We start from the raw sequence: 21,926 nt of genomic DNA, 5'->3' as shown, positions 1-21,926 counted from the left end.
GCAGCTGGGCCATAGGTGGTAAATTGCGTGTACTGGGGGGGGAACGACACGATAAAAATGATTTCATTCTCGCTCTGTGAGCACTGAAGGACAGGGCTTCCCGTTATTTAGGATTAGCAGCACCGGGGAGAGGCCTGCAAGACGCGTGCTGTGAAATCCCGTCAGCTGTGATCCCCAACGGCCGGCGCGAGCTTTCAAACGGCTGCGGCGAGGCGGCACCATTTGAAAACTCCCGCAGACATAGGCCCGACCCGCCCTCGTGATGTTGAACTGAGGTAGCGCGGGAAGGCTAAACGTGTGAGCATTGGTGGTTCAGTGGTAGAATTCTCGCCTGCCACGCGGGAGGCCCGGGTTCGATTCCCGGCCAATGCAGCAAGCTTTTTAAAATTTTCTATGTTTTCACTGCCTTTATTTCTTTTAAACTACCGCAACCTGCACTCAGCTAGCAGTAAAGCTGAAACAAGGATGTTCTTTGGGCGCCAACGCGATACCGGTGAGTAGCACCGCCTGGAAGTGACGCAGCGGATTTGCCTTCAAACCGGCGGCGGCGGCAGGAGGCGGGCGGAGCGGGGCGGGGTTACCGAGCCGGAGGAGAGAAGGAAGGCGGAGGGACGAGCGGCGGCTCTGGGAGCTGCCGCCGAGCTTTTGGCCGTACGGGTGAGACTCACGGCACTCACCCTGCTGCGGGGCGTCCCCGTCCTCCGCTGGCGGCCGTGGCGCGGGGCCGCCTCCCCGAGGTGAGGGCTGCCCCGCCCGGCACCTGCCGCCGCGTGGCCAGGGTTGCGGGCAGGGCCGGAGGGCTCGGGCCGGGCTCGGAGCTCAGGGCAGAGCCGTCGCGCTGCACCTGGACGGCCGTGGCGAGGGGCGTCCCGTCTCGCGGGGCTCCCGGCCGGGGCTGCCTCAGGAGCCGGCTTTCGCTTTGTGCTCCCTTCTCCCCATCTCCTGCCTTTTTTTTTTTTTTCCGTATGTATTTTAGATATCCATTTTGCAGCAGGCCCTTTCCTTCCAGTCTTGCTGGGAAGTTCGGTGTTGTGGTTCTGGTTGTCTCAAAGCGCCAGCCCCGTGAAACGGGAGCAAGTATCGTGGTTGTTTCAAAGTCTTCTGACAAGCTCAGTATTGAAAACACGACGTCGTCTGCGTACACAATGAGTTTTGTGTGCTTATAGCTGTGTTTGCTGATGGCTGTCTTTCACTACCGTTAAACGCAGCATGTGAGAAGCAGTGTGGGTAAGCCTAGCGAGCGTCGCGTTTCTAAAGCAATCAGCAGGAGCTCTTGTTGATACCAGAAGTTGCTCACGGTGTGCGTTTTGGAGTGGGGTAGAAGGGATCTCAGAGTTGTGTGGTCCAACTATGGGACGCTGTGTTAGGAGTAAAAATTGGTTCCCGAGAGCTCTTACTGCTGGTTTCCCCTCCCTGTGTTTGTGGAGGGAACTTTCTGAGTCTCACATGGCTGTTTTCGGTGTCAGAGTCTGCCTAACAGACTGCGGTAATAGGAGTGTGTGCACTCTGCCAGAACCCTGGCATTGGTGTAGGCCAGGTGTGGAAGTCTGACCGAAGGGTTCTGCGGGAATACTGTCCTTGTGTGGCTCATGCTGTTCTGGTCGACAGAGGGGTTGGGGGACCCATGGCAGCTGACAGACCTCGGCTTTGTTCTTCCCTCCTGAAGAACAGTAGATGCTCAGTATCTTTTTTTTTTTTTCCTCTTTGTGTGCATATGGGGGGGATTTCTTTGTGAAACATTGTTGAGGTTGTGTTCAACTCCCTAAATCCTCGTGTACCATTGTAAAGAACTTTGGGTACTTCTTGATAATTTCATAAAGTTTTTGCTGGAAATGAGATACATCCCCAGTGTTTTCTTGATGATGATCAAGCTGCTATCTTTAACATAAAATACAAAAATCAGTTCCAAAATGTCATTCTCAGAAGCTGTAGTACCTTGAACCTTTGTTAGATTCCTCCTGTGCTACTCTTGTCAGGAATATTTCAGGTGCTTAGAGCAAATGATAAAATATACAACTGTATTTTGTTACTGGAGGTGGGTTAAGGTAGACAAGATTTGTGTCAGCCTGTGAGAACCGAGAATGTTTATAGCCAGTGCTGAGAGGGAGGATGGTGTGTGTTGAATTAAGCTACAAGTCAGAGGTCTTAGGCTGATCGTGTCCTGTCCTGTGTGCCATGAGCTTTACAAACCCATTGCTCCTCCAGTGGCTGTTGGAACACAGATAATTTTGCAGGGGGTGATTCACGGGAAGGTTGTAGCTGATAAGTGCATTCCTGCTGCTCTGACATCCGGCTATGTGACAGCACCAGGTATTTGTAAACACTTTGCAAATTAAGCAGTTACAAATTAGATTGTTTTTTTAATTCTTTCCTGAATTTATTCTGGTCTGTCTTAGCTCTGGGTTTGTGTGCTCGCACCTCTCTCACATGAGTCTTTTATGGTACTCTGAGCTGTCACAGCCTGCTTTGTGCTGCAGACCTTAATCAGCTTTCAGATTAGTGCTCTAACTCCGTCTCCTGCCTGTCTTGAAGCTGCTTCAGCATCTGCAGTTGCTGCAAGCTGTGGGCTTGCATTAGTGGACCTGCTCTGGTACTGCTGTCTGCAAGCCACAGCAGCAAGTCCAGACATGGGCTGAGCCAGCAGCTGTCCTGCACAGGAGGCACGTGTCTGGGAGCTGCTCCAAACTCTGCTCTTCTTGTGAGTCAGCATGAACCAATACATAAGTTATTATGTTCTGTGTCCCATCTCTGATATTTAAGCAGAATTGCTGTTCTGCTCAGATCGCACTGCAGTATTCAGCGTGTTTCTTCTTTTTTTTTTTTTTTTTCACTTGTGTACTGTTTCTCACTGTGTTTGAAAGTCTGGTTTGGCTCCAGCAACTTGCTGTTACTTGATTTTTAGAATGTTTATTAGCATCTTGCTCAACTTGTGATTTTAGAGGTGTTAGTCATGGGTTTGAATTCTCAGGACAGGCAAACAGGTGTATCTGGTAGGATGAGCACGAGTGGAAAAGCTTGCTCCTAAATATAGCAGTAAAACTTCAGTAACATCTGCTTGATGATCCAGGCAGCAGTTGACAAATATCTTCAGGCTCTTTCTCCTGAGATTAAAAAACCCAACAATACTCCCGAGTCAAGCTGTGTCTCCAGAGCTTAATCACACAGGGACATGGCAGTCTTTGTAGTTGCTGGTCACAGGAACCATACCAGTTTGCAGATGTGGCTGTGGCCGGCTCAGCGAGTCTCTGGGCAGAGTGAGCTGTATGGTGCAGGCTCTGGTAGTAAGCTTCCAGACGCAGCCCTGCAGGTGTCATCCCTCCTGCATGGCCCTGCACATGCGTGTACGTGGACTGGTGGGGCCCCTCTCCAACTCCACTGCTGCTGAATTGTGCTGTTAGGGCTGAAACTTTTCTCAGCAGCTGGCTGCTTCAAGGGAAGCAGGCAGGTAGAGAAGGGAAGGACAAAGTTGCGTTGGCTCAAGAATGGATCAGCATTTATTTATCCTGCATAAAGTTACTTGGGAGGGGAAAAGAAAAAGGAGGAGAGGAAGCCTTAAAATGTTTGATTTGTACTTAGCAGCTCCTCCTTACAGAGGGGACATCCCATTTTAGCTTTGGATTATCTGGTTTGTGGTATGAGTTCTGAAACCTCTGGTAATGTGTCCAAGTTTCACCATGACCTGGTCATGAAATATGTTTGGTCTTAAGTCGTTTTATTGCGCGTGTGAATATAGTGCCTCTTACATTCTTTAAATAGTTGATCTGTATCAAGTATGCTTCATCCCAGGGCTTAGCAGTAATTGCTTGTCTGCAATTGCTCCTTACTGGTACCGGGCAAAGGTACTGAAATGAGAGTAAGATGACTCTCACGGGCTTGTTTACTTGCTTATTTTGATGTTTTCTGTGCTTGGTTCTAGGAAATTTGGAGGAGAGGAGGTGAATTCTTGGTGAGTAAGCAACAGGAAGAATAGAGATGGCGCAGGTATCTTAGCAAGGAGTGGAATGGGATGTGTAAATGATATGTAAAACAGAGGAGGACTGCTATATGAACAAAGCCTGAATTGTGAAGATTGAGTCTAAGTCTACTTATTACTGTATTTGTTTGATATTCTGTTCTAGTCTGGTTATTGCTGTACTTGTGTTAATAGTTGTAGTGCTATTCTCATCTAAAAGTGCACGTTGTGCTAACCTGCAGAGAGGTCACATTCCGTAGTATTTGCTGACAGAAAAAGCACCTGTGGGAATATTAGCCTGGTTTGAACAAGATGTTAAACCAAGTGGGACACCACGCACTAAGTGATTCTGGCTTTTCCTTTCCTTAGCCATCCCAAAGTTTTTCAAGTGCCTCTCTTTAAGGGTAAAAATGAAGGTGATAGAAGGGCAGGCTGAGCATGGAGTGTGGAGACTTGATTCAAGGAATCATTAGATAAAACTGAAGAACTGTAAAATAAAATAAAAAATTTGAAAAAAAAAAAAAAAAGTGGGGAATGGGTAAGAAATGGTGTTTTCCACTATGTCTGCATATACCGTTCTGATAAACTTGTATACATGGAACAATAAGGCAAAAATATGAACCTAATGCGTCTGAAGGAAAGGCTTGGGGTTTTTGGTTTTTTTTTTTGTTGTTGTTGTTGTTTTTAACTAGAATGGTTATAGTATGGAGGGTGTTGTAGCACTAACAGTAAGATACCAAATTGTCTTAGGACAGAGGGAAGAGGGAAGGAGAGTCTGCAGTTTTGGCTTGTAAAGATGCATATTAAATCTGCATGCTTTGCATTTACTTTTCAACTTTTCAACAAGTCTGTCTTGTGTGAAATGAGAAGTTCCACTTCTTTCAATAGAGAAACAATTATCTTTCTGTATGGACAACATACATTCTAGAACCCTTTTATTAACCAAGTATTTCCTGCTTCTGCATTTAGATATGCTTGTTAGGGTAACAGTAACATAAAAAGTTGCAAAAATGTGTTTTATTCCTAGATTATGGGATAGTTTTTCCTTAATATAAGTGTTTGCTGTCTTTTTCAGCTTCATGTTGAACATGAGCCTTGTTATGATCAGTGAGAATGTAAAGCTGGCCCGTGAATATGCCTTACTGGGAAACTATGACTCTGCTATGGTCTACTATCAGGGAGTTCTTGACCAGATAAATAAATACCTCTGCTCTGTCAGAGATACGTACCTGCAGCAGAAATGGCAACAGGTAAATAATCCATTTCTGGGTCATTCTGAGAGTTGCAGAACTAAGCATTAAACTAGCAAAAATTGCTTTGTTGATGGTGGATAGAAGTATAGAAATACTTATATAATTCTCTGATAAACTGTAGTATTGTAACATGTATATATTTAAGGTTTCATTATGCTCTGACAGTGACAAAGTAGACTGTGAAACATCTGTAAGGAGCCAGTGCACTGTCTGCGTGGTCATCTTGCTGATCTGTGGCCCTGTTGTGCTGAAGTTTCTTGGTTTTTTTTTTCTAGCTAATACAAGTCTCAGTAATCATATTTCACATAATCTCTGTTTCAATAGTGGGACTTACAGATTCTTAATAGAAACTGAGTTGTGGCTTCCGTATTAATTTATCTTAGTCCCAAGACGTTAATTCTTCATTGACATTCCCTCTATAAAGTTGCATTCTCTTTTCATGTATAATGTTTATTAAACAAAGTTTGTCGAATGTCTCTTTGGCATTGAATTAAAATTTTTTTCCTTAATCCTTAAACATGCTGGGAAAAGCAGAAGAAGATTTTTAATATGTTGGCTCAGCGAAGTAGAATCAGGTAGTTTATGAAACTTTGTGAAATCCATCCAGGCATTACATAGTCTTAAGCAGAAGATTGCTAGAAACTTACTAACTTTCACTGTCTTTAATTCTCCTTTTTTTTTTTTTTTTTTTTTTCCTTTTTCTATTTATCAGGTTTGGCAGGAGATAAGTGTGGAAGCCAAGCACGTGAAAGATATAATGAAAACACTAGAGAGTTTTAAACTAGACAGTACTCCACTGAAAGCTTCACAACAAGAATTTCCAGCTCATGATGCAGAAGTCTGGTCTTTGCCAGTACCTGCTGAACGAAGGTAAGAAGAAACTTGTATTAACACTTATCAGGACAAAGTGTGCTTTGACTTCAGCCCATTCCTGTGAAGATTTTTTTTCCAGAGCTTATATGACTTATATAACACACCATCTGCATAGTTTTTGTTAAACAAAACAAAAACCCAAACCAACAAAATGTCTTTTGTTTGCTTGTTCTGTTTTGTTTTGCCTGAGGCTAGCTTTCTGCACTAGTTAGCTGGAGTTTCTAACAAATGGTAGTGATAGCATGAAGGACAGGACAGGAGTGCATTCAAAACAAGCATGGAACTGTGCATTTTGACAGAAGGTAACTGTTAGACCAGCTTAGCTGTATCATCAAGCTGTTCTTTGAGGCTCTGAGCTTACAGGCTGTTTCTCACAGATTTGTTTTAAGCCTACTCTCTGAAAGAAATGGGTCCTTTTTTCACATTGTTTCTGTTTATCTTATTTAATAACTGGAACACCTCTAGCCAATTTCATTCAAGCTTTTTAGACTATTAGAGTCTGTGGGGCAGAACTTTTAGTGTTTTAATACTTTCAAGAGAAGACACAAATTCATACTTCTAAAAAGTTCTAAAAAGGAAAAGGCTTGATGGAAAGAACTCCTGTTCCATTTACCATGCCAGTTGGTTAAGTGTTTGGTGGTTGTAATTTGAAAAAGCCACAGTGAAAACTGGTTGTTGTGTTGGAATCATTTCTGTAAATTTCTGTACTGAAATAGCAGACCACACTAATTTTGATGGAATTGAGGTGTCAGATTATTCCTTTATTTTGAGCTTTGTGATGGAATCCAGAGGTGGCTAAATCTATAAACACAAGTGTAGATTGGTAGATATTCCATTTGGAGAGCGAAAAGACTTCAATACTTATGATTTTATCATTAGCATATTCTTGATCCTTAATTTGCGTTTCACCCTGAAGCGACTGTATGGTTTTAACAAACTTCCTCCTGTGAATCAGTTAAATTCAACTTTTATGAAAGTAATTTATCCTGATTAATCTTGAGTGAAATGTCAGAACACATTTTCTGATTTGGATAAATGCTTTCCAAATCAGTCTTCCATTTTCTGTTTTGTAGAGGTATCTCCAAACTTAAACTTGGCTGGCAACTTACTAATGCTGGAATTTTAGGAAGTCCCATGGAAAAAGTGTATCTGTGAGTGTACTGGATTTAGGAAAGAACCTGGATTTAAAAATGAGGTCCATTATGATACTGGTTTATTTGTATGTGCTCGGAGCAGTCTAATTTCAAACAGGAGGTATCACACATATCAGGGCCTGACATCTGCTAGAAAGACAGCACAGCATGGCTCAAACAATGTGAGAGGTTTCTGATGTGGGAGGTGCACTGATGATGACTTCGTGGCACAGGTAGTTAAGGAATCAACAAGGAAGACTGCTTTGGACATAGGCAAATAATCCTATGTCCAGGAAGGGAGTAGGGAGAGTCCTTTTGGAAGACACATTTCCAAACACATGAAGGACAAGCAGGTGATCAGGAGTTGTCAGCATGGATTTACAAAGAGGAAATGATACTTGACCAACCAAATTACCCTGTACAATGAGGTGACTAAGTTGGTGGATAATGTCTGAGCAGTAGATGCCATTTAGCTCAACTTTAGTAGAGCCTTTGATACTGTCTCTACAGCATCACAGGCTGACAAAATACGAGTAAAATAAGTGAAAAAGATAAATGGATTTAGAAACTTGCTGAATGTCTGAGCTCAGAAGGTGGCAGAAAGCCTACCTAGAAAAAGTCACTATACCTGGAGCACTCTGCCTAGTTTTGAGTTTCCCAGTACAAGAGAGGGGGAGTTAATGGAGCAAGTCCAGCACGGACCAGTAAAGATGGTTACATACCTCTTACTAAGAGAGGCTGAAGGAGCTGGGAGTCTTCTACGTGGGGAAGAGAAACCTCAGGGGAGTCTTATTAATGTGTATAAGTAACTGATGAGAGGGAGTGAAAATAGGGAGCCAGACTCCTCTCAGTAGTACCTAGTCAGTGACAGGACATAAAGCAAGACATAAATTGAAAAGCACAAAATTTCACCATAACATAACAAAATGCTCTTTTATTGTAGGAACAGACACAAACACAGGTTGTCAAGAGAGGCTGTAGTCTCCAGAGTTAGAATCAAAATCTGACTGTACGCAGGCTATTCCAGCAGTAGAATGATGGACAGTGATGGGAGAGATCAGATTGTTTTGTTTTTTTTTTCCTTTTTCCCTTTCCTTTTTTCCTTACATCCCCTTTAGGATGTAAAAATAATGCTGTCACTCCCAAGAAACCTTTGTTTATGTAGGTAGGAAAGTGAGGGATAATTGTAATAGGGATAAAATATATTGGTTTTGTTCATATTTTTGTAAGCTCCATAATGGCAGAATTACTTTTATTTGTGAAATATGAAAAGAGCTTGCTTTAAGAGCTTTAAAGATTATGGCAAAAGGAAAGTGAATTTTTTAGTGACTGCATAAAAATCACAGAATCACAGAATTGTAGGGGTTGGAAGGGATCTCTAGAGATCATCGAGACCAACCCCTAAAAATGTTTGTGTTGTTTCTGGTCAGCATAGTTCGGTGTGGTGACTTGTAATATTGTTGGTACCTTTAATTGTGGTGAGTGAAATATAATTAATATACACCGATTCTTATCTTGAGCAAAATGATGTAGTTGTTTAGTGCTTGCTGGTGGCTTTACACTGAGGCTTTTTGCATGTGTTACAACTAATTAGACCTTCACCAGGACCCAGAAAACGTCAGTCCGCTCAATACAGTGATTGCAGAGGTCACAATAATCGTATAAGTGCAGCTGTTAGAGGCCCTCACCGTCCATCTTCTCGAAATCCCAATGATAAAGGAAAGGCGGTGCGCGGCCGGGAAAAAAAGGATCAGCAAAGTAAAGGAAAAGAGGAGAAGGTAAGTTTGTAGATAGTTTCTTGGTTTTTAGAAACTTGACTTCTTGTTTTCCTGAGTATTTTATAAGGTCAGATGCTTGTAAACTGTTTCTTTATGTCAGCATGGCAGTTTTAATCTCACCTTCAAAAGTATATTTGCTTTTGGGACAACCTTGCTTACTGAAAGGTGCAAAGTAGCTTAATTCAAACAAACAAAAACCTAGTAATAAACCCATCTAGAGGAAGTGATCTGCTAATTGTGGGCTTGTTTACTGCAATTTGGAGATAATTGTTTAAGATTATATCACTGAATTACTGAAAACATTGTTGGTGGAGCTTGTTCAAATGCAATGTCTTTGCGAGTTTTTGTTACTTGTGTATATATTTTATGCTGAAATTGACATACCTGTTGAAAAGCATTTCAGAATTTATTTAATCTTAGAGGCAGAATTTTTTGCTTATTTTATGTTGAGGTCTGTTAACTAGCTTCAGACTCAGTTTAAAGCAAACAAATCTGACATATTTCATGAAAGAGAAGGGTCCAGGATCCATTCTTTTTGATTCAGTTGTGTTGAGTTTTTGCTGATGGTCCGATTTCCATAAATCTAGCTGATGATCAGAGTAAGACATCTTACTGACACTAAATACATTGTTTTTTAGAGTCTGAATAAATCAATTACCCATATACTAGAGTCTCTCGTAGTTCCAAAAACCTTATGTAGTGACCCATGAAAACAGTATAAACTACCTGGGTGGGAATATTTGCCTCTGAAGTTCCCTGATTTTAGTTAGTAGGAGTTATACCACATTCTCTGAACGATGATTCTCACTAAGAAGAAAATATACATGCTGAGGCAGGATGGTGTGGGATTTTCTTTGTTTTGTTTCTGTTTTTTTCCCTGTTCTGTCAGCGTTGGCTGTTGGAATGTTTAACTCACTGAAGCAAAGAAACTGCATCAGTGTGGTGTGTTGCCTTTGGGGAGAAGGAAGTTGAACTAGGGCAGTCCAGAAGTGTGGGTAAACCAAGCAGATAGTACAGTGTAACAGTGATAAGGACACCCCACATCTTCTGTGCTGTTTTATGTCACCTCTGAAAAACTTATGGAGTTGGTTATGCTACTAATGGGTTTTTATAACATTTGTTATGTATTTACACTGCTATATTCCCTCTATGTAGAACAAATCCACATCTGAAATTTCAGAGTCTGAACCAAAGAAATTTGATAGTACTGGATACGATAAAGATTTAGTAGAAGCTTTGGAAAGAGATATAATTTCTCAAAATCCCAACATTCGATGGTAAGTTTGAATACTGCTGCCAGATCTTAATTGTTGTTTCTTTTCCCTCTTTATGATATGACAGAATAAGCTAAATGCTTAATTCTTTACATATAAAAAGTACGTACAAGCTTTCCTTCCTTATTAAGTAGTCAGCTAAGCCTCTTGGGTAGTTGAATATTTTTAGAACTTTTTAGTCACCCATGCAAAGCTTCTCAATCTCTTCTAAGAATCCTGAAACCAATGCAGGAGATAATATTTTGCAGTGTAAAAGATTCTGTTGTCTGCCAGTGCCTCTTCATTTTAAACCACCTGTTTTACTACCCAGGAGCATATCAAGAAAGAAAACTAATTTACAAAGAAATTATGTCAATATGGGAACCCTTTCAGGTTTCACTGGATATGATGTGACTGCCAGTATAAAATATAACCATGTGTCAACGCCTTTACAGAAACGTGTTAAATATTAAACCTTATACAAAGGTTGATTTGTGTTCTGAATGTTTCCAAGCTTAGGTGATTTTGTGGGGATTAAGTGAGCAAAAATCCGGCAAGTAAAGTAGGCTTTAAAAAACCTGAACACTCCCACAAACCCCAAGAACTGTGTATGCAAAGGACAACTGACATATCTTTCAGTTCAGTATGTGGATATACCATACTATTTGTACACTGAATCTTAAATTACAGGTTCAGATTTGAAACTAATTTTCTACCTGTGTGTTTTGTAACCAAAATGTTACTTGGACATATGCTGATGAGTGGATTGCCCTTAGAGTTACCCTCAAGAAGAAAAGGTTAGCCTGTAAGATTTTTAAGAATTAATACACTTGTAACTTTGAAAAAGAATTCAACATTTTTATTCATCTCTGTTTAGTAGCCTTTACTAGCTCGTTTTCTTATTGATAGAAGATGATATTTAAGTTTCAGACTCAGCCAACCTGTCAGCAAAGGAGGAAGGCATAATTTGGTTTACATAAGTTTACCCAAAATGCCTCATTCTGCTTATTCTTTCTGTGAATAAAATAGTGATGTTTTAGTGAAGTAGTGAATATCTGTTTTTTGTTTTTGCAGCCAGCTGGAGTCTGTCAACTGTTCTTTGCAGTAGTCATAGGATTTGCCACTAGACCTTCATTAGATCATTATACTCATATAATGATTCTTCCATAATTCAGGCAAATAACGATGAGTTCAGTTGCACATCAGTTTGAGCTGTGGACTGATTCTTTTTCAGCCTGTCTGAATCTATGAAACAAATTTCTCTTTCTTGTCAGGGATGACATTGCTGATTTAGTAGAAGCTAAAAAACTGCTCAAGGAAGCTGTAGTTTTACCAATGTGGATGCCGGAGTTTTTTAAGGGAATTAGAAGACCATGGAAGGTATGAAAAAATCTGATCCTGTGATCATAAGTAGGATTCTGGGATTGGATCTTGGAGCAACAAGAAATTACAGGTGTCTTACAGTTTATATAAATTCTTTCCACTTTTTAATGATAAAATTATGGCAAATAATACTAACAGAATAATGGTGTCAGATAATTACTATCTTCAGTTGCTTTGTTGCAAGTAAGCAATAATACTTACCTTTGAGTAACTTTTCAACAGAAAGTTTACATCTGGCATTCCTATTATTGTACTGTTAATCAAATTGTGAAGTTGTCCTTTTAGATTCTTGTCCTAACTATAGTTCTTTTCTTATTTTAATAGGGTGTGCTGATGGTTGGTCCTCCTGGTACTGGAAAGACCCTTCTGGCAAAAGCTGTAGCAACTGAATGCAAGACCACTTTTTTCAATGTTTCTTCTTCCACACTTACCTCAAAATACAGGGGAGAATCTGAGAAACTTGTTCGTTTGCTCTTTGAAATGGTGATTGAAATTTCTTAGCATAAATAATGAAATGATGAAGCAGAATTACTTCTGGAGTAGTAAAACCGTGGCAAGTTTTAGAATTTGTAGCATATGTGAAAAAAAAAAAAAAACAGCTCTCCAAACTTCAGATGCTTTGGAACCTTCTGAATTGGCTATGTACACTGAGAATCTAGTTGTTAGTGTACAACTTCTTAACTGAAAAAAATGGATCATTTTATTTTCAGGGTTAACTTGTTATGGTAGAAAGTAGCTATCTATGAGCTGATGATACTATAGAACAAACCTGAAGGTAAATCTGGAAATTGAATATAATTGCTTTCTGGATGGGAACCCTACTTAGGCTGTGCATGTTTTGTTATGGGTGGCTTTTTTTGTTGTTGTTGTACTTCAAAATAAATAGGCTTTCAAACTGTATGAAGTAGGTGGTTGGCTTCAGAGTTCATAACACTTGAAAACAGCACAGGACATGTACTATTTCCTGTGTGTTACCAGGGTTTGCATGCAGTGTTTGCCAGGGTGCCCAGTGCTGAAAGGGGCAGCAGAGCTGCAATTACGGTAGACAGGAAAGAGAAGACTTTAAAATACAGTGTGACCATATTAAATAAATTAATATTGATATTAATATTGATATTAATATAATGACCATCAATCAGAAATGAGCGTGCACAAGAGAATATAGTTTAACTGCTGTAGGACAGTGACTTTACTATCAGAAACCCTTGTTTAACTTCTTTTATTCTCAGAAAGATGAAGGTTATTTTGTAGTTGACCTGGTTCTTGGACAGGTTCCATGTCATGGTGTCTTAGGACTAATGGTACGCCTAACTTCACCCAAGTTCTTATTCAAGCATTCTGTGAGATCTTTCACAAAATTAGAAATTATATTCCTAATGTGTGAAAATTGAACCTTATTAAATATTTGTTCTAGCCCTGGCGATTATGTCTGCCACAATCTACTCTGCTCAAATGTCAGTAATGCATACACTTCATGAGTGTGTGCAATGGTCAGAGGCAGAAGGTTGGGTATAGTTTGATACTTAGGAGCTGATTCATTGGGATGTATGTTTCATTACTCTGATCTGACTGTGCTGCTGTTTTTTTAAATGTGAGTAGGCTGCCATTTCACTTTCTCCTTTATCTTTTGTTTCCTTTAGGCTCGATTTTATGCCCCGACAACCATATTTATTGATGAAATAGACTCTATCTGTAGTCGACGGGGAACTTCAGAAGAGCATGAGGCTAGTCGACGTGTGAAAGCAGAACTGCTAGTTCAAATGGATGGTAAATAATTTAACCCCTCAGGGTTGGAGGAAACTTGAAGGAGGAAAATAAGTAAATCCAAACTTCCTTCTTCAGAAGCAATTTATTTGAAAGGCTTACATAAAATTGGAGCAAAAATATACCAATACACCATTCCACTGCCAGTATGGAAAAAAAAAAAATAACCTATTATGTAACTGTCATTCATCATCTGAGCAAGGACCTCAGATATTAACCCACAATAAAAGAGATTCAGTAGAGAATGCAAGATTTCAAGGCTGCAGAAGGAAGAAAGTGTCTTCCTCATATATAATTGTAGCAGCCAGGATGGCATTTGAGTGGTTTGAGTGGAATATTATCTGCTTTTTACTTGGTTTTGGAGAAGTGGTTCAAAATAACTGTCACCTGTTTCAATTTAAACTTCAACAAAGGCAATCATTACACCTCTTTGGGATCTCTCTTTTTTTTTTTTATTCCCCTCCTAAAGATAAAAATGAAAAAATTGTTTTGTAGAAAGGGTCTGGAGAATTAGATTCTTAAAACACTATTTCATTATAGTTATTTGCTTAATAGGCAGCAAATAAATAAAACTTCCATAGCTGCAATGTTAGAAGCACCCTTCTTATGATCTTTTGGCAAGAAGGGAAAAGAAAGGAGCAACTGGAAAGTGTGAGCATTTGTAGTAATTTGTGATAAATCCCGAAGGTCAGGAGACTTGTATATTCTGTCTCTCTGATGTTGATGCCCTTTTAGGTCTAAGTTTAACTAGCAGCAGAACTGTAATACTGTTCTTGTAATTCAAGCATAGTTTTATTGTTTAGAATTACTTGAAGTTCTTCTTTTGTTCATAAATGTTTTTATATATGCAAATTTTCTGGCATACTCGGTACCATGGCTGTTCCACAGCACAAGTCAGAACAGTAATAACAGAGCCTAGCCAATTTAATGAAATAAAACTTTTTAATTTAGCAGGAGTTTCATAGTGCTTTGGAGATTTAAGTGATTTCTCTGTCTCAAAGAAATTGTGATTTAGTTCAACAAATTTGAACATTCACTTCAGCAGCAGTTTGTAAGAATCCAACCAAATATGTAAAACATTTGGCCTGACTTCAGAAGTGGAGAAACTTTTGTAGGGAATTAATGCTGGTTTAGCATGGCTGTTAGTGAATAGTATTGAGGTGAGGTGATTCTGGTGCTTAGCTAGTTTGTTTTCATGGCTGATCCCTTTCTCCCTGCAGGCATTACATGACATTTGTGTGAAAATTCCAAATGGTGTAATGGGAAATGGGGATAATTACCGTAGAAGTGTTTAAGGTTTGGTAGAGAGGAACTTCCTGACCCCGTACAGCCAAAGTCATTGCTTCTAACTGAACTGAGTCTCCATTTTTTTCTTACAGTTTGACAGATAAGAACTGGAATTTTATTGCACTGTATCATTTCTATTGCACTTGGTTTGCTGCTTTAATATTAGAGAATCGTGGATATTATTTTCTCTATGTGTCAAACTTAATATAAGCGTATGTATATTTTACTTCTCCTTTTTCTCCAATGCAGGTGTTGGAGGAGCCACTGAAAATGATGATCCTTCTAAAATGGTCATGGTACTTGCAGCTACTAATTTTCCTTGGGATATTGATGAAGCCCTAAGAAGGAGGCTAGAAAAGAGAATTTACATTCCTTTACCATCAGGTATAAAGATTTAAGGAGAGGAAGGGCTGAAAAGGCTGAAATCAAAGCTGTGTCAATCTTTCTTTTGTTTTGATCACTTGTTTAAATAAGTAATCTTGTTGATACATGTATGCAAATTTATTTATGAATTCAGAATCGGGTTAAATCTAAGCATTGAATATTGTTACTTTTATAGCAAGTGCAGTATCCTTTGGTCATCCTTCCTCCTCAGCTTTCTCCAATTTACTGTTTGTATTCAGAAACCAGATTGTATAGACTTGATTTCTGTTCTTTAATTAGCAAAAGGTAGAGAGGAACTCCTAAGAATAAATCTGCGGGAGCTGGAACTGGCTGATGATGTTGACCTTGCAAATATAGCTGAGAAAATGGAGGGTTATTCAGGTGCAGACATTACCAACGTATGCAGGTATGTTAACATTACATCATCTGTGTTACCACTGCTACAAACTCTGAGAAAGCTGTTTTTAAAGTAACAAAACTGATTTAAGTTGTTGGATAAGAGCAGATTGTAAATTGTCTTCTACGTACAGCTAGAAGATGAAATGCTACATTAATCTTTGCGTATATTTGTTGTTTTCATAAGATAATAAATGAAGTGCAGTTGCAACATAGTATGGTTTGGGTAAAACTCTACATTCTTCTATGTATGCAAAATTCCTTGTGTGGGGAATATCCACAGGATGATAGACTTCAACCCTGCAGGATTACAGTCATTCCACTGAGGTCATAAAAATGGATATTCCATTGAAGAAGTAACAGATAATAGAAACTGGGCATAGCACTCCAGGTTTGCCCTCACCAGTGCTGAGAAGAGGGGAAAAGTCATTTCTCTTGACCTGCTGACAATACTTTGCCTAATGCAACCAAGAATCCTGTTAGCATTCTTACCATTTAAATACCTCCTAAGCTTTCCCCCAATTATCCCTTTCCCCTTCATGCAGAGATGATAAACTACAGAACCAGCAGCAAGCGACATGTTTGTCAGTGCAAATGAGAGGACAGTATATCATGCTGCAGGGATCTAAGTGGCCTGTAGGCAAAGCTGACACCAAAGGCTCTCTCAGGAGGGTTACTGAAGAGTTTGGAGGCGTGGTATTATTTCCAGAAAAATCCTTGCACAGCATCTGAGAAAATAATGCATTCAGTGCTCTGAATGAGTATGGTACAGATTTGCTTCGTGTGTGGATCTGAGAGTTGAATTTACGGTGATGTTCTGCTGGGTTTTGGCATTGGTTGTACTTTGGAAGAAGTTTGTGCTAATAGAGTTTTGTGCCAATTATTTAGCCTGTTACTTTGAGTGGTTTAGCTGCAGTTTGCTTTTTCTGTTACCTGGCTCTTTGCTTTTCCAGATACAGTGTTTGTTACTTGTAATTCATACTGCACTGAATACTAATAGACTTGTTCAAAATCATTACAATATTTGTGACTTCTAATTATACTGTTGCTTTTTAGTTTGAATCAGAGTTCATATAGACAAGTAGTACAGGAAAACAAATACAGAAATGTATTTACGCTTTGTTGTTGGCATGAGGGATCAAGGATTTTTAGACATGATTGCTTCATTTACACTGAGACAGAAGACGTATGGCTGATTTAACAGGGCTTTTATATTATTCAGACACAGTATACAAACACAGGTAAAGTTCAAACTTCTGGCATAAAAGTCCTTGCTAGTAACGTAAGCCAAACTTAGAAAAAAGTGAGACAAGAACTCTGGCTTGCTCAAATTGTTCTCCTACCTTAAATAATTTAAAGTAAAATCCAGTGTTTGCTGAGCCAGAGTGGAAAGTAGTCAGAGTTATACAAGGCAGTATCTAACAGTCAGCACAGAGTTAAGATAGAACTTCATTAAAAAAAAAAAAAAAAGAGAAAAACAGCAAACATATTCAGGAAATGTAAAATTGCATCTAAATTGTGTACTGGGTATCAGTTGGAACTGAATTGGAATTGTTTTGTTGAGCAAAGTGAAGCTTGAAAGGCATTTGGAATGGAACAGACTCTCACTGTGTATTCTGGTGGGTGGTTTCTTGTTTTTTTGAGGATAGCTTTGCTTCTCCAACCACTAAGAGTGTGTTTGAGGAAGTGCTAAGAATTGGAGTTAGAATGACTGTCAGAAAAATGACTTTATGTGAGAAAATATTGGCAGCTGCACTGGAGGTAAATCAGATGCACAGTGTACTCCCCCTTCTCCTTTGCAGATTGTGTAAGGCTGGCTTTTAGTTCATAAATGATGACGTAGCAGCAAAGCATGGTGACATTTAACTAAGATGGAATTTAACAAGGCAGCTCTTTGTTGCTGCTGCTGCTGCTGCTCTAAAGTTCTAGTTATTGTATTCATGAACTTGATAAATAGTTCTTAGAATGCAGAAGTCTGTCAGTTATGGTTTCCTTTGGGGGGACGAAATTGAAATGGAAATGCTGTTACCATCTTTCAAAATCCTTCTAAAATGCCCTGTAAGATTTTTTTTTCTTCCCGGATCCTGACTTACTACTATGACATGATTCTGTTGTGATATCACCTGAATATCATTCCTTCTTTTTTTGACTGCTAGACAAAATTAACAGTGTTTACTTTTTAAAATAAGCTTTATAACAAGGAATTAGCAAGGACTGTAGTCTTTCAGCGTTATCCATTTATGAAAGCATTCAGCTCATCATCTGCTACTTCTTGTATTAGTGTTGGAAATTTACATGCGTTCAACGCAGTACAAAAATGATGCACCTAATGCTTATTGAGGCCAGAAGTTAGAGGAGCCAAAGGCTGAACAGGTTTTGTAGATTAATGTTTTGTTTTGAAAGTGTAGGCTGGAGTCAGATATCGTAGACCTCTCTTTGTTAGAAGCAGACCCATTTGGACCAGGAAGCATTCAAAACTTTCCATCTCTTCTGTACATGGTAGAAGTAAAGCATTCTTTCACCTCGTTCCTGTTTAAAAATGCTGTATGCAGCAGCTGCATCATAGGCATGCAGTGGCCTTAGGTAAATCAGTTAATCTTCACCTCTTCTGCCCAGCCTGTGTATTTAGTATAACAGCTATTGGAAGATCCAGCGATAAATCAGTGTTTGAAAAATACAAATGGCATAGTATTGCAGGCTGTCCGGGCATTAAGAGAGCTTCCTATAAAAGTTTAGAATTATTTATTTGAACGCAACAGCTTAACTGGAATATTTGAGCAAGTAAACTCTTTCTTCTTTTCTTTCTTTTTCCTCCCCGCTTCGTGTACGTAATAGAGATGCATCGTTGATGGCTATGAGAAGGCGCATTGAAGGCTTGACACCAGAAGAGATAAGAAATCTTTCTCGAGATGAAATGCACATGCCAACAACAATGGAAGACTTTGAAATAGCTTTAAAGAAGGTTTCTAAGTCTGTATCTGCTGCGGACATTGAGAAATACGAGAAATGGATAGTTGAATTTGGATCATGCTGAGTTGTCTTATCTTGAAGCCACCTTACATCTGAAAACAGCTTCAGAAGTAATCAGTGTGTCAGTGCACTGCATGCTCTTTTTAACTTTTGTAATTTAAGAGCAACAGATATCTAAATAAATATTTTTTTAAAATGCAAATTCTCTCTAGCTTTCTTTGAACTTGCTCAAAAGTTACCTGTTTTTTCTGAAATGTGAAAGCCATTGATGGGATCTGCTTTGATCTTCAAGGTTTTAAAATGTGGGTAAAATTTAATACCAGAACTTGTGCAGCAGAGTACTCTTGGCAAAAGAAATAAAAATAAAAATAAAACCTACAACTGCTATCTTGAAAACAAACAGAACAACCAACAACCTGAACCCATTAAATGAGTGATGAATGCTGAAAACTAGAAAATGGGATAAACAAATACAGTTATGTGGATGGTTTATTAATTGAGAATTAAATGATTCCTAAGCTATAAATACAGAACCTGTACAAAGATTGAGATGTAAAGCAGCAGCCCTTAATGCTACTAGTCCTTACTTCAGCTATTAAGTAAGTATTAAAATACATCCAGTTAGTGTAAGCTAACTCTGTGCAGCCAGCACTGGTGCAGTCATGTCTGTACAAGTCTCCTTGTAAGTCTGAGGGAAAATGAAAGCTTTCTTGGTGTTACTTCTGAAATGTTTTGCTTCCTTCACTGTACAGTACCATGACCTTAAAAACTGGTGCATTCACTACACGTTCATTCTGCTAACGCTGTTCTGATAAGCCAGAACAGTCCTGATATCTTTGTACTCAGATGACTTCTGCTTATAATCTTGGTTTTACAATTCTAAAATCTGAATCACTGCTTGACAGTGTTCTCTTTTTGCAGTAGTTGCCAAGTGGACTGTAGAAACAGATGTATGAGAATGGTTCTACCATGACCATTTAGGATATAATTTTAGATTTTGCTCAGTAGTGATCATTGTTGCTGTCCATCTCCTTTAAAATGTCTGCTATTTTGGAAACGTTTCTTTCTTCCAGCTCATCTCAGAGCAGATGGCTGCAGTTCTGCCTGCAGCTGAACTTCATGCTATCCCATGAGTCCAATACGTCTAGGCTCTTTTCAGCTTCTGTGTGCCCACCATACAAAGCCAGCTGTGGAACTTCTAATGCTTCCTCACATGCTGCAAGGCAGATGAAAGGACATGTGATAATGAAAAGTGGTGATTTTTGTGGAAGGCAAAGTACATGATCCTATAAATGCCATTATCATGAACATCTTGTTAATATACTTAATTCATCCCTGTGTCATGAGTGACAGACACAATTTCCTTTTTTTTCTTAAAAGGCACTTTGAGCAGTGTCAGCGATCAGGTATTGTAGTAAGACACTGAAATGCAGGTCTTACAAACAGTTTCTGAATTCCATAGTGAATGCAGCGTGATGAACCCAGAAATGAAGGGAAGAAAGTTCAGGTAAGAATACAAACAAAGCTGCAGTGTTTTGGAGTAGGTTCTCTTAATACTTATTCCTGTTTATATGTGAGAATGAAGATGTAGCTATCAGTTGTGTTGCAGGAAGAGATTTCTTCTTGGAAATCAGTTCATTGCAAGCAAACCAAACTACTCAAGTCTCATCTGAGTTGAAAGAGGGAAATTTTTAAGCTTCAATCCTTGGAAGCAATCCAGTAAAGGGCCACTTAAACTGAAATGTAATAATTAATTAAACTGTAATATATTTTGGGAACTTCTAAAGTAAACTTTGTTTAAAAAGCAGCTTAGTTTTTCTAGCTCAACCAGTGCTGTTCACTCTACATTAACAAAATGAACACCTATGTATTATATGGCACATGGGAAAAAGTAATAGATGCTGAATTCATAACTCAGAAGTTAATTTTGTTTTGGAAAGCAAAACGTGATGCCTTCCCCTATCCAGTGGAGTTCTTGGATGGAGAAAAGGAACAACTCATGCTCAGCTCAATGTGTTTAAAGGTACAGATGCATTCAGAGGCTGAGGCAACATGACAGCTGTGGTGAGAGCCACAGTTTATAAGAACAGGAGAGGGATATGCCTTCCCTAGTCTTACAAAGTGACTTATCTTTATTCTTTTTTTTCTTTCAGATTGCACATGTATCCTCATCTCATTTTCTATACATGAGTTCAGATGCAACTGGCATGGAGGACAGTTTCCCTTGTTATCTGTGACCATGAGTCTTTATAACTGTTTTACAAAATGGTTTGTCCATTTGAGGTTTGTCCCAGCTCAACTTAGCCTTCCTCTGAAAAATATGAGATCTCTTGAATCAGGAAAACCTTGCATGTGCTGAAACAGAAATCCTCTGCTAAAAGTTTTTAAGACTTGATAGTTCGGTAGCACAGCAGTGTTGTTTGATAACTGCTGTGTTTCTGTTCAAGGCTTACACTACTTTTCCCACTTACTGCTGTTAATTTAGAGAAAGTATTTCTTTCCTTGTGCTTTGTAACTTTATAGACCACAATACAGAAATAAGAGGATTATTTGGCCTATGGAAATAGGCCAATTTGTGAAGCAGTATGAGTGTTTTCAGGCTCAACTACTCATTTATGCTGCAGCTGTTTAGCACAGAGTTAAACCTTCTTGTTGCGGTGCAGGTGCTTGGTTTATAGTTTCATAAGTAGGGATGCAAAGAGCACATACTAACAGCTGCTCAATTTCCATCTGCAATGCAATTCATAACATACTTATGCAGTAAGGTAAAACTCTTGTATGTTGTCTGCCCCCTCCCCCATTTTTTCTTCATTAAATTTCAGCCTTACACTAGTACTTGGCACTGCTGAGGCCGCACCTCCAGTACGGTGATCATTTTTGGGCCCCTCACTACAGGAAAGACATTGAGGCCCTGGAGCGGGTGCAGAGAAGGGCAACGAAACTGTAGGGTCTGGAGCACAGGTCTTACGCAGGGTTGCTGAAGGAACTGAGATTGTTTAGTCTGGAGAAGGGAAGGCTTGGGGAGACCTTATCGCTCTTTATAACTGCCTGAAAGGAGGTTGTGGTGAGGTGAAGGTCAGTAACAGTGATAGGCTGAGAGGCTTTAAGTTGAATCAAGGGAGGTTTGAGTTGGGTATTAGGAAAAATTTCTTCTCTGAAAGAGTGGTGATGCATTGGAACGGGCTGCCTTGGGAGGTGGTAGTCACCATTCCAGGAGGTATTCAAGAAACATGTACGTGTGGCACTGAGGGACGTGGTTTGTGGGTGTGGTGGTGACAGAGTGGCAGTTGGGTTAGCGGTCTTTTCCAACCTTAGTGATCCTGTGAAGGGGCATTCATTTCCACATGCGTGGAAGAAGGCTTTGTCTGTCTGTGGGAGAGTTGCTTCAAAAGTTCTTGTCTGTGCAGTCACCACCTTTGTGCTTGAATCTGTGTGGTTTCCTTATTAGCTGTGGATGGCAACCACCTCTGTCATGTTTTCTTTCACCAAATTTCATTCTT

The 21,926-nt window shown here is 39.5% G+C and overlaps 1 protein-coding gene and 1 non-coding gene across 12 annotated transcripts; both read left to right on the top strand.

The window, feature by feature from the left end:
* The first annotated feature begins 301 nt into the window (after positions 1-301).
* Positions 302-372, top strand: TRNAG-GCC (transfer RNA glycine (anticodon GCC)). Its single transcript has one exon. It is a non-coding gene; the product is annotated as a tRNA-Gly (tRNA).
* Positions 373-554: 182 nt separating this feature from the next.
* KATNA1 (katanin catalytic subunit A1) lies at positions 555-18,628 on the top strand. Of its 11 annotated transcripts, none has more exons than XM_085217009.1 (14): positions 558-737; positions 977-1,227; positions 2,235-2,310; positions 3,917-3,946; positions 5,028-5,202; positions 5,918-6,075; positions 8,806-8,989; positions 10,145-10,266; positions 11,517-11,622; positions 11,950-12,108; positions 13,266-13,392; positions 14,926-15,060; positions 15,340-15,466; positions 18,292-18,628. In XM_085217009.1, the coding sequence occupies exons 5-14, from the start codon at positions 5,032-5,034 to the stop codon at positions 18,488-18,490; spliced, it is 1,488 nt and encodes a 495-aa protein (XP_085073135.1). In that variant the 5' UTR covers positions 558-737; positions 977-1,227; positions 2,235-2,310; positions 3,917-3,946; positions 5,028-5,031; the 3' UTR covers positions 18,491-18,628. The 11 variants fall into 11 exon arrangements, with proteins under 11 accessions (XP_010705468.1, XP_085073135.1, XP_085073134.1 ...); XM_085217008.1 differs by having other exon boundaries at positions 2,206-2,310; XM_085217011.1 differs by lacking the exon at positions 2,235-2,310.
* Positions 18,629-21,926: the final 3,298 nt, after the last annotated feature.

Source organism: Meleagris gallopavo, chromosome 2 (genome assembly GCF_905368555.1).
Source record: "Meleagris gallopavo chromosome 2, MGAL_WU_HG_1.1, whole genome shotgun sequence".
NCBI classification, from domain to species: Eukaryota; Metazoa; Chordata; class Aves; order Galliformes; family Phasianidae; genus Meleagris; species Meleagris gallopavo.
The sequence above is the reverse complement of the archived record's forward strand: the minus strand, read 5'-3'. Positions and strand labels throughout refer to the sequence as shown.

Coding starts and splice junctions, on each gene's coding strand:
- KATNA1 (XM_010707166.3), top strand. CDS start 5,032: ATGTTGAACATGAGCCTTGTTATGATCAGTGAGAATGTAAAGCTGGCC. Junction 8,990..10,144: donor GTAAAGGAAAAGAGGAGAAG/GTAAGTTTGTAG, acceptor CCCTCTATGTAG/AACAAATCCACATCTGAAAT. Junction 13,393..14,925: donor ACTGCTAGTTCAAATGGATG/GTAAATAATTTA, acceptor TCTCCAATGCAG/GTGTTGGAGGAGCCACTGAA.